Source organism: Dipodomys merriami, unplaced genomic scaffold (assembly GCF_024711535.1).
Source record: "Dipodomys merriami isolate MVZ:Mamm:240054 unplaced genomic scaffold, mDipMer1.0.p SCAF_14, whole genome shotgun sequence".
Lineage (NCBI taxonomy): Eukaryota > Metazoa > Chordata > Mammalia > Rodentia > Heteromyidae > Dipodomys > Dipodomys merriami.
The window spans coordinates 38,967,453-38,981,941 of NW_027202715.1; the positions used below are offsets into that span (position 1 = coordinate 38,967,453).

At 41.3% G+C, this 14,489-nt stretch overlaps 1 protein-coding gene across 1 annotated transcript in view; it reads right to left on the minus strand.

Annotated features, from left to right (window-relative positions):
• LOC138826173 (transmembrane 9 superfamily member 3) overlaps positions 1 to 12,068 on the minus strand; it is a 58,184-nt gene extending 46,116 nt beyond the window's left edge. The window contains exons 1-2 of the mRNA XM_070021316.1: positions 11,817 to 12,068; positions 890 to 1,085 (exon numbers count right to left, since the gene is read on the minus strand). Of these exons, the coding sequence (XP_069877417.1) occupies positions 890 to 1,085; positions 11,817 to 11,912 (292 nt within the window). The 5' untranslated portion in view covers positions 11,913 to 12,068. The remainder of the gene's footprint in view (positions 1 to 889; positions 1,086 to 11,816) is intronic.
• Between the last annotated feature and the right edge of the window lie 2,421 nt (positions 12,069 to 14,489).

Genomic DNA, 14,489 nt, shown 5'->3' on the forward strand with positions numbered 1-14,489 from the left:
CATATTACACAATGAAGTAAACACTGGAGTAAACAACTTTACTAAAATCTATATAATAAAATAGGACTAAAATTCAGAATTTGACTATAAAATCCATGCTCTTTTCAATAAGCAAGATATATAAGCAAAGATCCTGTAAAGCCTATAAAAACAGAACAGTGAAACTTGTTGAAACTGTTTTGAGAAAGAAGAATGATAGGGGAAGAATGATGGAGAGGGTGAGTTTACTTAGAGTATATTATAAATGTGTGAAAATATAATGAAATCCATCCCTATTACTAATGTAAGTAAGGTACTCAAAATTTTCAGTTTCTCAAACTTTAGCTCATGGTACATACTGAAAATATCTATGCAGGAAATACACACTGACATACTTCCCTGAGGAATATAAAAAGTATACACACATTCACAAAACCTGGTAAGATTCAATTATAAACAGATAAGAATTCTCTCTTCACGTTTGACAAGATATTTAAATACATATTTTATATATTTATATTTAATATATTGATACATTTAATATGTTAAATATATTGTTGAGAGGGTAAATTGATACAGTATTAAAAAATACATGCCAAATCCAATGGTACAAGTCTGAATTTGATTTACATAGTTTGTTAAAATGTAAACATACAGCCCATTACAATTCCAGAAATGACTTCATCAGGAATCTATGAAGGCTTTCCTGTCCACATGTATAATCAACTACAGAGTTAACTAGAAAACACTTCTCAGATATATTTTAGATAATTTTATTAAAAATTTGCTTTGTTAACACCCTACAAAAAAAAATTCCAGGCCTCAATGTCAATAGTGTGAAGGTACAACAACCTAGCCTATAATCTATTACTTATGTAATAGACTATAGAGACTATTAAGACAGACTTACCTTTAAATTTAATATCCAGACCACTAAATTCCAACTCCACTCCTTGAAGTGCTTCTCCTAGAGTTTCATGGTAATGGCTGATACTTTTTTTTGACCCAACACAGAATGGAAGTGAAAAGTACTTATATGTTTCTTGGCGATTATGGTAAGGCCCAACAGTATTCATCCACAAGACAACTTCCTCTTTATCTTGATACTGAAACAAAAAAGGCAAATAATATGTATTTTTTAATGAACTCAAATAAGAGAATATTTATTATCTATTCAAAATAAAGGTGTATTTTCTGTGCTCAAGAAATATAAGCTAGCAGGGTGCTGGTGGCTCATGCCAGTAATCCTTACTACTCAGGAGGCTAAGATCTGAGGATTGGAGTTCAAAGCCATGAGATTCTTAACTCCAATAAACCATCAAAAAGCCAGAGGTGGTAACTAGCCTTGAGCAAAGCACCTCAGGGACACACACACACACATTATCTAGGGGCTGGGAATGTGGCTCAGTGGTAGAGCGTGTCTCTCTCTCTCTCTCTCTCTCTCTCTCTCTCTCTCTCTCTCTCTCTCTCTCTCTCTCTCTCTCTCTCTCTCTCTCTCTCTCTCTCTCTCTCTCTCTGTCTCTGTCTCTGTCTCTCTCTCGGCTGGGAATGTGGCTCAGTGGTAGAGCGCCTGCCTAGCATTCACAAAGCCCTGGTTTCAATTCCTCAGTACCACATAAACAGAAAAAGCCAGAAGTGGTGCTATGGCTCAAGTGGTAGAGTATTAGCCTTGAGCCAAAAGAAGCACCAAAGCTCAGAGACGGACCATGGGGGGGGGGGGGGGGGGGGAGTGAATGTGTGTGTGTGTTTGCATTCTGATAATCTATGTCCACACCTTAAAATCAAACTTTGTGGATTTTTAAATTATATTCTGATTCTGGTCTCAGGATTCACTTTTTCTTTTTGTAACCAAAGCTCAGGACCTGGACTGTCCCTGAACTCTTTGCTCAAGGCTACCACTTGAATCAGAGCAGCACTTCAGGTTTTCCTGTAGTTAATTGGAGATAAGAGATAGCTGGGATTATAACATGAGCCTCTAGTGCCCAGCAGGATTCCGGTTTTTCTAAATGTTAATTTATAGAAAATAACATCTAAAAAAACAATAGCTCATAATAATATGTTCATAATTCACATTTATATTATAAATACAGATAAAAAGTAAGTGGTAAAAATGCAAAATCAATGTAATTCAACAGGCTAACAGAGACAAGGAAGGAAACAAAACCAACAACTAAAGGGCACCAGTAGCTCACGCCTGTAATCCTAGCAACTCAGGAGGCTGAGATCTGAGGATCACAGTTCAAAGTCAGCTCAGGCAGGAAAATACATGAGACTCTTTTTTTTTATTTTTTTGGTCCAGTAGTGGGGCCTGAACTCTGTGCCTGGGCGCTGTCCCTCAGCTCTTTAGCTCAAGGCTAGCACTCTACCACTTGAGCGCCACTTCCGGCTTTTTTCTTTTTGCTTATGTGGTGCTGAGGAATTGAACCCAGGGCCTCATGCATGCAAGGCAAGCACTCTACCACTAAGCCACCTTCCCAGCCCCTACATGAGACTCTTAATCTCCAATAAACCACCAGAAAACCATAAGAGGCGCTGTAGCTCAAGTGGTAAAGCACTAGCCTTGAGCTGAAGAGCCAGTGCCCAGGCCCAGAGTTCAAGGCCCATGACCAAAAACAAAAAACACAAAAAATGTCTTATCCAGATGGTAATCGTTAGATATCTTCCCCTCTAAGAAACTAACATTGCCAGGATACATAAATAAAACCCCCTCTACCTTCTAGTTACTGCATAGCCACTGGTTCAAAGTACTAGATATGAAAAAAATGACTAGAAGAACAAAGAAAAAACATACATACTATGAAACTACCATAAGCCCATTCAAGCCAAAATTCCATGTGTTATCATAACAGAAGATTCTGCTTTGAACAAGACGTACTGGAGCTGGATTCCAGTAGCTCATGCCTATAATCCTAGCTACTCAGGAGGCTGGATTTGAGGACTGTAATTCAAAGTGAACCCAGGCAAGAAAGTTGAAGAGATTCCAATTAAACTACTTAAAAAAAAAAAAAAAAAGCCAGAAGTAGAGCTGTGGCTAACATAGACGAATGCTACCCTTGAGCAAAAGAAGCTCAGAGATAGTATCTAGACCCTGATTTCAAGCTGCAGGACCAGCACCAAATAAATAAAGCTTTTCGACGTACTGATCTCTCAAGGGAAGATGTACATTGAATAAATTAAAGCAGGCTGCTACAAAGCATGAAAAAGGAAGCTACCAACTAATCCACATAAATTCTTAACTCTAGTCTTCTAACTGGAACTAATCATTAACATTTTCAACCAAAAGTTATCAAATACCACCACAACTTAGATCTGTCATTTTATCCTCAAACATAATATCTCATTGTTTATATAAGACATTATATAGCTCCTCAAGAAATGTCATCTATCAAAAACACAAGACATCTACCAAGCATTAGATCACGTACTAAGGATATAAAGACAAAATATTCTCCTTTCCTCTAAGTAGAATAAATAAGCAAATGATTAACAATAGAGAAAAAGGATTGAGGTAACAGATAAGACTGTGCTGCTGGCTCACACCTGTAATCCTATCTACTCAGAAGGCTGAGATCTGAGGATCATGGTTGAGACTCTTTTTTTTTTTGGGTCCGGTCATGGGGCCTGAACTCTGGGCCTGGGCGCTATCCCTCAGCTCTTCAGCTCAAGGCTAGTGCTCTACCACTTGAGCCACAGCGCTACTTCCAGCTTTTTTCTTTTTGCTTATGTGGTGCTGGGGAATCGAACCCAGGGCCTCAGGCATGCAAAGCAAGTGCTCTACCACTGAGCCACCTTCCCAGCCCCATGGCTGAGACTCTTACCTCCAATAAACCACCAGGAAACCGAAAGTGGGGCTGTGGCTCAAGTGGTAGAGCCCTAGCCTTGAGCAGAAGAGCTGAGAGACAGCACCCAGGCCCAGAGTTCAAGCCCCACAACCGACAAAAAAAAAGTTATAGATATATATATATATATACACACACACACATATATATACATATATATACACCATATATATATGAGTCAAGGTAAATAACAATATAGAAAATCATAAGCTGGGCTGGGAAGGTGGGTCAGTGGTAGAGTGCTTGCCTTGCATGCATGAGGCCCTGGGTTCGATTCTTCAGCACCACATAAGCAGAAAAAGCCAGAAGTGGCACTGTGGCTCAAGTGGTAGAGTGCTAGCCTTGAGCTGAAGAGCTGAGGGACAACGCCCAGGCCCAGAGTTCAGGCCCCATGACTGGCAAAAAAAAGAAAATCATAAGCTGCTTCAAATGAGTTCAGAAAAACAACTACAGATAATAATTATATATGAATAAAGGTCTGAATCATGTATGAAGTATTAAAATATTAAATATTAATATTTAATAGCCATATATTCATAATATTCTTTTCATTTGGGGAGGATAATAAATATTAAGTCATTATGCACCTGTCCCAATGCTCAAGACCATGAAGCACTAATCCAAGTGTTCCTTTTTTGCTATATACCTTCAGTATTCTGAAAACAGTGTGCAAGCCAAGCACAGTGGTACAGGTACTCAGGAGGCTGAAGCAGGATAATACTGAGTTCAAGGCCAGTCTGGGCTTGAAGTTGGCCTAGACTATCACAGCAAGACCCTGTCCAAAAACAAAAATAACCAATGCTCTAAAACAACCAATATCCCTGACTAAAAGTAGTATTAGAATTGATACCTGTGTACCAAGGCAAAACATTCTCTGCATAACACAATGTACATGACAAATATATAATATGGGATTTAAGATGGGAAAACAGTGAAGAAATGCTTAAATATAAGGTTCATTGATTACTCAGTAAAAGTTTTAACATATTTGCATTAAGTGGTATGTGCAATGATTATAGGAGTATTTCATCAGAGACATGAGAAGTAACACGGGGTGAATGAGAGTACCTATTAACCAGAACTTGGTCATGAATCTTGTTGAGTATGCAGAACTGTCTTGTATCTCTAGAAAATATATTTTTTTCTACACATATCCCTTGTAAGTTTTTTAACTTTTTTTTTGGTTGATCGTGGGGCTTTAACTGTGGGCCTGGGCGCTGTCCTTCAGCTCTTCAGCTAAAAGCTAGCATTCTCCACTTGAACTTCAACACCACTTCTGGGCTTTTTGTTGTTGTTGTTTTTTTTCCTGCTAGTTTATTGGAGATAAGTCTCATGGACTTTCCTTTGGGGCTGGCTTTAAACTGGAATCCTCAGATCTCAGCCTCCTTAGTAGCTAGGATTTCAGGCGTGAGCCACCAGCACCCGGCTCTCTTTTAGAAGATTTTTAAAAGAGTATTTATTTTATACAAACGAAACATAGGACAAGAGTTACCAACCGTAATACACTGGAGAAGATCGAGTAGATGAGACAAGAACTACAATAAAGTATATTATCATCATGTAGTCTAAAATTCTGAGGACTGAAATAGCAATTAGAAATAATCTTTTATACTGCTCCTTTTTATGTAGACTATAATCAAAATAAAACAAACTTAAAATTTCAACTTTTTAAAGATTTATTAACATATTTTACTTGTACAGAGGGGTTTGTTTTGACCTTTCCATACATTCATTGTGCCCCAAGCAAACTGACCCCATTCCCAGGATTTCTCCCTCATTTCTCTACCTTCTTCCTAAAACAATTTCAACAGGTTTAACTGATTATTTTTATATACATATGTTAACTAATAGGACCAAAGTGTTTACTTTTCATCTCTAACCTTGATTGTCCCTGAGAATAAGTGTACTATGCCAAGTACAACAATTCTCTCACAGGGCATGGTAGTTCACAAACTTGTAATCTCAGCACTCGGTAGTTTTGAGGCAGAAGGAAGGTGAGTTTGTGGACAGCTCTGTTTACATAGCTAGTTTTAGGCCAGTCTGGGCCACCTAGTAAGATCCTGTCTTACACACACACACACACGTATGTGTGTATATGAGTGTATATGTGTGTATATATACACATGTGTATATACATGTATATGTATACATATAATTTTCCTATTATTTAATTAATTAGTATCAAATTTACAAGTATAGACCAGGCACTGGTGGTTCATGCCTATATTCATAGCTACTCAGGGGGTTGAGATATGAGACCTGCAGTTCAAAGCCAGCCCGCGCAGTAAAGTCCACAAGACTTATTGCCAATTAACCCCCAGAAAACCAGAAATGGAGCTGTGGCTCAAAGTGGTAGAGCACTAGTTTTGAGCAAAAGAGCTCAGGGACAGTGCCCATGCCCTGAGTTCAGCCCCATGGCGGAAAAAAAAAAAAATTACAAGTATAGACTATTTTCTCTGACTCCCATTCAGCGTCATTAACCAATGAGCCAAATTAAATCAAAGAAAGATGAAAAAGCAGTTGTACAAAACAATTAAAGATGTTACTAAATGGTGAACAACCTCCTCCCCATTTGAGTCTAATCTGACTTAAAATAAAAATCTTTCCTAAGAAACTATTTAATGTATTCTAATCCCTAGACATGGCTTTTTCTCAAGAGGTCACCAAACCTGGACCACTCTTATTAAATATCTATGTGTTAGTAAGAAAGTGGAGGGAGGGGTATTCTGTAAAATTTGAATAAAGAAATCAGAAATTATACTGATCAGCAGAATCTTGATGTACTCAAATGCTATACTTCATTTTAATGGAAATGACCATTAAAACACATTATGAGAGAAAACAAAATCCATTTCTGAAATATTTCATTATAGTTTCAATGGACTTCAATCATTCAAAACACACTGGAATTAGAACTATATTTTTTAATAGTCTCTTGAGACAACTGTTTTCTCTTAAAATAGCTTTGTACCTAAATAAACTATCATTCAGTGTGGCCAAAAATAGGACCCCAAATTATGGCATTTCCAAGCATAGTAGCTTGGGTCTTGCTAATTATTTTGCTAAGACAGTATCAGCAAGTAAAGAAAGTATCCGAGGGTATAATTAAGGGACATCTCAGGTTGCTCAATCTGCAAAGGGTATGAGTAATTAAGACATCCTACCCTCTTCAAAATAGCCTAATGAACAGACTGTGAACTTCAGCTCCACCAATTTGAGCACAGGGGCAGGGCTTGCTGTGTTAGGAATAAAAAGGAAGCAGCCCATGCACTTTCTGTGCTTGATTTTTTGGTTGGTGGCACACCCTCCTGATGAAGTAAACTGCCTTGTTGAGTTGTTTTTGAGTTGGAGTTCTTATGCCTACATGACACCTCAACATCCTGACCCATTTGTATCACTTAAACTCCCTACTTCTAAAAATCCATGCTTCTCAATATGTGTACATGTGCTTGTCCTGGGGCTTGAACTCAGTATCTGGGAGTTGTCCTTGAGCTTTTTTCCTCACTCTACCACTTGACCCACAACTCCACTTCTGGCCTTTGGTGGTTAACTGGAGATGAGTCTCATAAACGTTCCTGTCCGGACTAGCTTTGAACCACATCCTCAGATCTCAACCTCTTGAGTAGCTAGGATTACAGTTGTTAGACACTGCTGAAGTACTTTTGAATGGAGTCCTTTGGATCTTAGAAGGCATGACAATTTAACTCTAGATGTGTCCTTGTGATTTGATCAGACACAAATCACACACTAGACACCTTTCAATTGCCTAAAAAGACGTTTTCATGAACATTCAATTACTTTAAAACCTTCGTGAATAAAAATACCCTCTATTCTTAATAAGCAATGTCCTATAATCCACAATTCAATTTTATAAATTAAAAGCACACACACATATATTAGGTGTGTATATAATTCTCTAGACATTTATTGAGAATCATACCAGAATGAGCATATAAAGAATACTATATGGGTCACATAGTTAACTGATGCCTAATTCAGTAGGTAGAGAAAAAGGGGGGAGGGGGTGTTCTGGAATGGCAGATAGTAACTACACATTCTTAGGACCAGATAATTTGTGGAGCCCAATACAAAATAAAAATTATAGTGCAAGATAGTAGCACACACTTGTAGTACTGGCTATGCACAACTATTATTTGAGCTCAGTCAGTAATTTGAGGCTAGGACTCTTAAGGCTAGACCTTAAGGGGTAAGATCCTGAGTAACATGATTTTTTTTTTTAATGCAGGCAGCCAGGACAACATGGAGACCCTATCAATTTAAAAAAAAAAAAAAAAAGGCAGGACTCCTTGTTCAAGAATTAAGATAACTAACAGCAGGGCAACGGTATCTCATGCCTGTAATCCTAGCTATTCAGGAGGCTGAGATCTGAGGATCGATGTTCAAAGCTAACGTGGGCAGGAAAGTCCCCGTGAGACTCTGATCTCCAATTAACTACCAGAAAACCAGAAGTGGCGCTGCGGCTCAAATGGTGGGGTGCTCCCCTTGAGCTGAAGAGCTGAGGGACAGTGCCCAGGTCCAAAGTTCAAACCCCACAACCAACAACAAAAAAAATTAAGATAACTGTACATAATTTTTATTTGAAGGTAATTTTCAATATTTTAATTGGAGATAATGTTTTTAAAAATTAAAGTAACAGCAGAGCATTGTGAGTTCAGGTCAAATACACTTTGTGGCCCATCTATGAGGGCCTATCCATCTTTAATGCAAACCCAAACCCAGAATGGAGCTTATTTGGAAGGTCTGGCAAAAGAGTTTAGCTACTTATATGCCCTTGACTCAATAATGGCCCTCCCTACACTACTGAGGAAGATTCTCATCCTTTATTAAGTACACAGCTTCTTCAAGGGAGGACACACACATACACTGCTGAGGGAGGAAGAGGACACCTACCTACCCAACCAGATCAGAGGTATCTTTAACCACTTGAAAATTCTAACAATGAATACTCATTCTGATACTATTTTATACATCTATTTTTAAGAGAGAGGAGTTTGACTAGGCTGAGTTTGACTGAAGACTATTAACTCTGCCAAAGGCTACCCCTATACCTACTTTTATATCTACTGTGTATGGCCTCATGCAAGTGACAACCTCTCTGGCCAGTTTACCACATACAAAAAGAATACTACTTATATCACAATATTATTAGTTAATTGACCTTACTGCAATGCTGGGGCTCAAACTTTGAGCCTTATATATAGTAAGCAAGCACTCTGCAACTAAGCTACATCCTAACCCCTCTACAAGGTCATCAATATACGTTTAATGTGCGTTAAGATGTACAAAGCACTTATAACTGTGCCCCAGCATATATTGCTATAAACCATTCTACTTACTATTTCTATCTAGAAATGATCTTCACAGAAAGCGAATCTAAAGGACAAGCTTTGGCTCCTGAAAGCTGTTCTTTAATAATTCAATTTACAAGTATTTATTAAACACCCACTCTGCAACATTCCCTTGGCAATTTGTCTCCTACTCCATCATTCTTTCTTCACTAGTTACTTCTGCCTTGTTGATGTTTAAAAAAAAAAAAAAAAAAAGAATTCACCTGACCATTCACTACTCTTCTAGTAGTTCCTTGGCAAAGATGAATGTCTAGTTTTCAAGAAATATTTTCAAGAAAACTTAGAAAAAGGAAAAGACTGTGAATGGCAAAAAAAAAAATACAAATGAAACTCATTTGAACTTCATACATATCAATGTTATTCTTCCTATAAGTCTTGCTTAATTAGTAAAGGATAATCACATGAAAGCAAATCAACACAGACATGCAACAAAATAATTATGGATTCTAAATTTTTGTCCAGAAATCACCACATATATGGCACATTTTCTTTTCTGACATCCAATAATCTTTTTGGAGCCAGGCACTGGTGGCTCACACCTGTAATCCTAGCTACTCAGGAAGCTGACATCTGAGGATCATCTTTGGAAGCCAGACTGGGCAGGAAAGGCAATGAGACTCTGATCTCCAATTAGCCACCTAAAAACTGGAAGTGGAGTTGTGGAGCCTTGAGCAAAAAAGCTCAGGAACAGCACCCAGACGCTGAGTTCAAGCCCATGACAAACAAATAATACTATCTTTGAGGCATTGAGTGTGCATGTAGCTCCCAGTGTGGTAGGGTGCTTGTCCAGTTTGTGAAGACCTGGGTTGCATTCCCAAAACAAAATAAGATAAAATGACTTTCATAACAATAAAGTTTCATTAAAGTTGGTGTTTATATTTTAGATTTATTGAATTACATGTAAATAGTCTTCTCTACTTGAAAGAGTATAAAACACAATAAAGAATATCTTGAGTTTGTATGTCTAGACAGTGGAACTATAGGTAAAGGAAAGATTGGAATTTTACAAAGTAACTTCTCCAAAGTTAAACAAACAAAAAAAAAAATCAGAGGGCTGGGAAGGTGGCTCAGTGGTAGAGAGCTTGCATGAGGCCCTGGGTTCTATTCCTCAGCACCACATAAGCAAAAAGAAAAAAGCCGGAAGTGGCGCTGTGGCTCAAGTGGTAGAGTGCTAGCCTTGAGCTGAAGAGCTGAGGGACAGTGTCCAGGCCCAGAGTTCAGACCCCACAACCGGACCCAAAAAAAAAAAAATCAGAAAAAGTATTAGTAATAATACCATTGACTGAGAGGATAACCATTGGAAACTGGAAAGTAATGACCCCAATCCATACATATTCCTGTATACCCTACGGCCATCTTGCACCTAAAGACAAGTTACCTGACAGGAAACAAAAACAATAACAAAGACTATTTAACCTCTGAACAAAATTATTTTAAGGTTGAAGACACAAGTGTAACACAGAACATGTTATCAATTCACTATTTGTGTCTTAAGGGAAGAAAAAGTACAGCTTTACAGACAAGAAAATTCTGGAAGTGACTGAAAGCAAACTGTTCAAAAGTTTAAGAGTTATTAGCTTACGTAAGTGTCCAACTAACCCAGGGAACAGAATAAAGTTGTATTAATAGCAAATAAAATCTAAAACCAGACCCACTAAGTAGATATGGGATTGTCTCAGTTCTTAAAACACAGATCTTAACAAATCTTTCCGACTTGGTACATACACAACTAGACAAAATCCTAGTGATAATAAGTAAAGGCATAAAAAATAAAAATAAGGATCACTCCCCAAGCACCCTTCTTAATTCCGCCTGACTATCTAGGCTTCCTCGAGTCGATTAAGGTGAAACCGTGGAGTTACAGTTCTAAATGAAAACCACTCCAGGAGTAGTTAACATCCACGCTTTGATGAGAAAATGCAATTAAATAAACCGCCAATCAACTTCAGACCACATGCAAAAAGAGAAGATGCCGAGGCCTGGCCTGACACTCCTCCCCCCTCCCCCCAACCCACACCTTTTAGGATCCTAAGCTGCATTAATGATACCCCCTCTCGAGGTGGAAAATCACCCGGGGGCCTGGAGGGATGAGGACAAAGTTACACGGAAGACCCCGCGAAGAGATGCGTTTAGGCTCGCAGCCTGCACACGTGTAAACCGGTCTCCCCGGGGTCAGGAACACGGTGGCTTTAATCCGGTTGGGGCATCGAGGAGACGGGTAAATAAAGACCGGCGCGGACCGTAAAGTGGCGGGTATTTCCTGGTTGGCGAGTGACGGATGGCCGCGATGCATCCATCTTCTGCTGTGTCGTTCGCCCCAGAAGCCCGACAGCGATCGCTTCCCTGGGGGACACGGGCCCCAGGCCCGGAACAGTCCTACCCGAGTCTCCTCACACTCCCACCCCATCCCAGCTCCCAGCCCCCGGGGCGTGGCGGGACCCGAGGCCAGGGCTCCGAGGGCCGCCGGGCCGCGGACGGAGGCCTGCCCCGAAGCGCACGGAAATGCCTCCTCCCAGCTCCCGCGGTTCCTGCTCCGCCAGGCCCGACCGGAAGAAAACCACGGGCAGGCCTCCGGGCTGCAGCGGGCCGACCGGGGCGGCGGCCGGGGAACGGGCCGGAGACGCCTCACCGTGTGTTCGTGCTCGTCCGCTCGGGCCCGGGGCAGCAACAGCAGCAACAGCGCGGCGGCCGCCGCCACGCCAGGAGCACCCGGCAGCGGCCTCATCCTCCGCGCTCCCACAGGCCCGGCGCCGGCCCACCGACTCCGCCTCCGCCTCTGCCGCGGCCGATTCGCATCCACGGGACGCGGACAGACGCACGGGGCTCGGGCCCAGCCGCTGCCTCCTCCTCTGCCGCCGCCGCCGCCGTCGTCGCCGTCACCGCCGCCCCGAGCCTCCCCCGCCCCCCCGGCCTACCAGCCTCTTCCTCTGACTCAGCCACGTCATCCGGCCGCCCCGACGCACGCCGGAAGTGCCTCGTGACGCGGGCCGCAACTGCCGCCGGTCGACGGAGGGTATGTGCGCGCCGGCTGTCGCGCCGGCTGCGCTTCGGGGGTCTGCGGCTCCTGGGCCTCAGGCTCCTCGCGGGGGCCAGGCCCGGACCAGGTGTTGTGGTCCGTACGCATCGCTCTTCTCCGCTCCCAGGAGCCGCATGGGGCTGGTGTCCGGCCCGCCGCCTCTCCAGCCTCTCTCCCTACGTGGACGGCGGTGAATGGATTGCTGCCTCCGTCACCATCGTTACGGGGGGAGCCTGAAACTCGTGCCGAGTTAGAGAAGCGTAGTTAAGTCGCTGAGTACTCAGTCCAAAACTGTGGACTGGGCTGAAATGATTTGTCCATTTATTTGCCTACGTGTTATTTGTTGGTCTCGTATTCTCAGCCATAGAGACACTGGGAAGCAAGCTGCCCAGGGCACAGATCTTGTTGCTATGTTTACTTAGTCCCCCCCCCAAATGTCTTGTCAAATGAACGGAAGAAATATAGCACCCCATCTATACAACCCCAAACCAAAAATGTGGAACGTGTAGAGATTGTCTTCCTAGCCATTAGTGACACACAGATTTTTTGCATTTGGTCTCAAAAAAAAAAATAGTTCTTGAACCTGGGCTGGGTGGCCTCAAGCTTTTCCTTGAAGCCTGATGGGAAGGAGGTTTGAAAATAGAGTGGTTTGAAGCTAGACTCTGCAAAAAAAAAAAAAAAAAAAAGGCTTGTGAGACTCCAATATCAATCAATACATGGGCACTGTGCTGAGCATCCCTAGAGATTGTGGAAAGCAAAGTCGAATAGCAGCCTCAAACCCACCTGGGTGTAAAGTGAGACTACCTCGAAAAGAACCAGTGCAGAAAAAGGCTGCAGGTATGTCTCACGTGACACAATGCTACACAAGGCCCTGAGTTCAACCCCCAGAACCACCAAGAAAATAAAGCCCCAGGAAGTTTTTCCTTTCCTTTCCTCTGCCAGTAACAGCCAATCGCACCGCAGTCCCCCAGCAAGGTCCTGAATATCAATCTTTCCTGTTTTTATCACTCCCCAAAGGTGCCAGAGTGCTTTCTAAAAAGAAAAAGATACCACTCTTGGTTAAAACACTCTTGAATGATGAGTAAAGAAATAGAATCACCACTCAGGTTTTCATCTGCCAGCCACTGTTCTGAACTCTTTCACATGTATTGACTGTCTTGTTCCTCACAAAAACCCCAGGCAACAAGCTCCTTTTGTGTGTTCATATTACAGAGGAGGTAACTGGAGTACAGGTTAAGTGGCTTGGTGGAAGACCAGACCCAAGAAGCCTGATTCCATAATCAGTCTTTATACTGTTAATGGACTACCAACTATGCAGCCATTTTGAAAATGAAATAGATCTACATGCATTTCATAATGATACTCAAGAGATGCTCACATGAAAAATATAGAGAGAATGTATCCCTTTTGAATGGTAATGCTAGTTTGCCTGTAGAAATCCTAAAGATTACTATGCAAAATACCAGTGCAGTTAACTTCTACTTCATACAAACCTGTCAATGTTTAGATTTTTTTTACAGTAAGCATGTATATACAGTGAGCATATATAATCAGGAGAGGAGTTCCTTGCTAAAGGATAAAGGCCGACTTCCTTAACCTGTTAACATGTACCTTACGCAGGCCTCAGTTTCTCCAGCTTTACCTCCCACCAGCCTCTGTGCTCTACCTTGACTCATGTATTTCCCAAATATCTTGCTTTACCTTATCTACGTGATTCTTGTCTTCCCAAACCTGTCCAAATTGCCACCTCAACAAAGAGATCTTGCATACAAAATGCCCTTAGGAAGCCAAGCAGCCCTTCTTTGAGATGCCAATTGCATTGGCATGTTATGTCATAATTGTTGATCTGCTCCTATTTCCTATTCTGTACTACAGTCTGACCTTTTCTGATGGCAGGAACTTAACATATCTTTTTACATGTCCCAGCTACTGGGATAATGCTTGTCACATCATAACCATTTGCTGGATGAATGAAGAGATTAACGAGAGTCAAATAGCATAGCTGAATTTAAAGGATGCATTCTAGATAGTGTGAGAGACATCACAAGGCAATGTATGATTAATTACTCTATGAATTGTACATCATTGCCATAGAAATCAGAGGAAGCATTCAGTTTTGTGTATCTTCCAGAGTACCTAATGCAGTGACTTGCTCATAGTGGAAACTCAGTAAATGCTTTGTGAATGAATAATCATTGCCTTTGAAAGAGGAGATGATGGGCAATTGAAATGTAAGTGCTGCATTAAGATGGATGAGTAGCTTCTTAAACATTCATCACCAGCCTC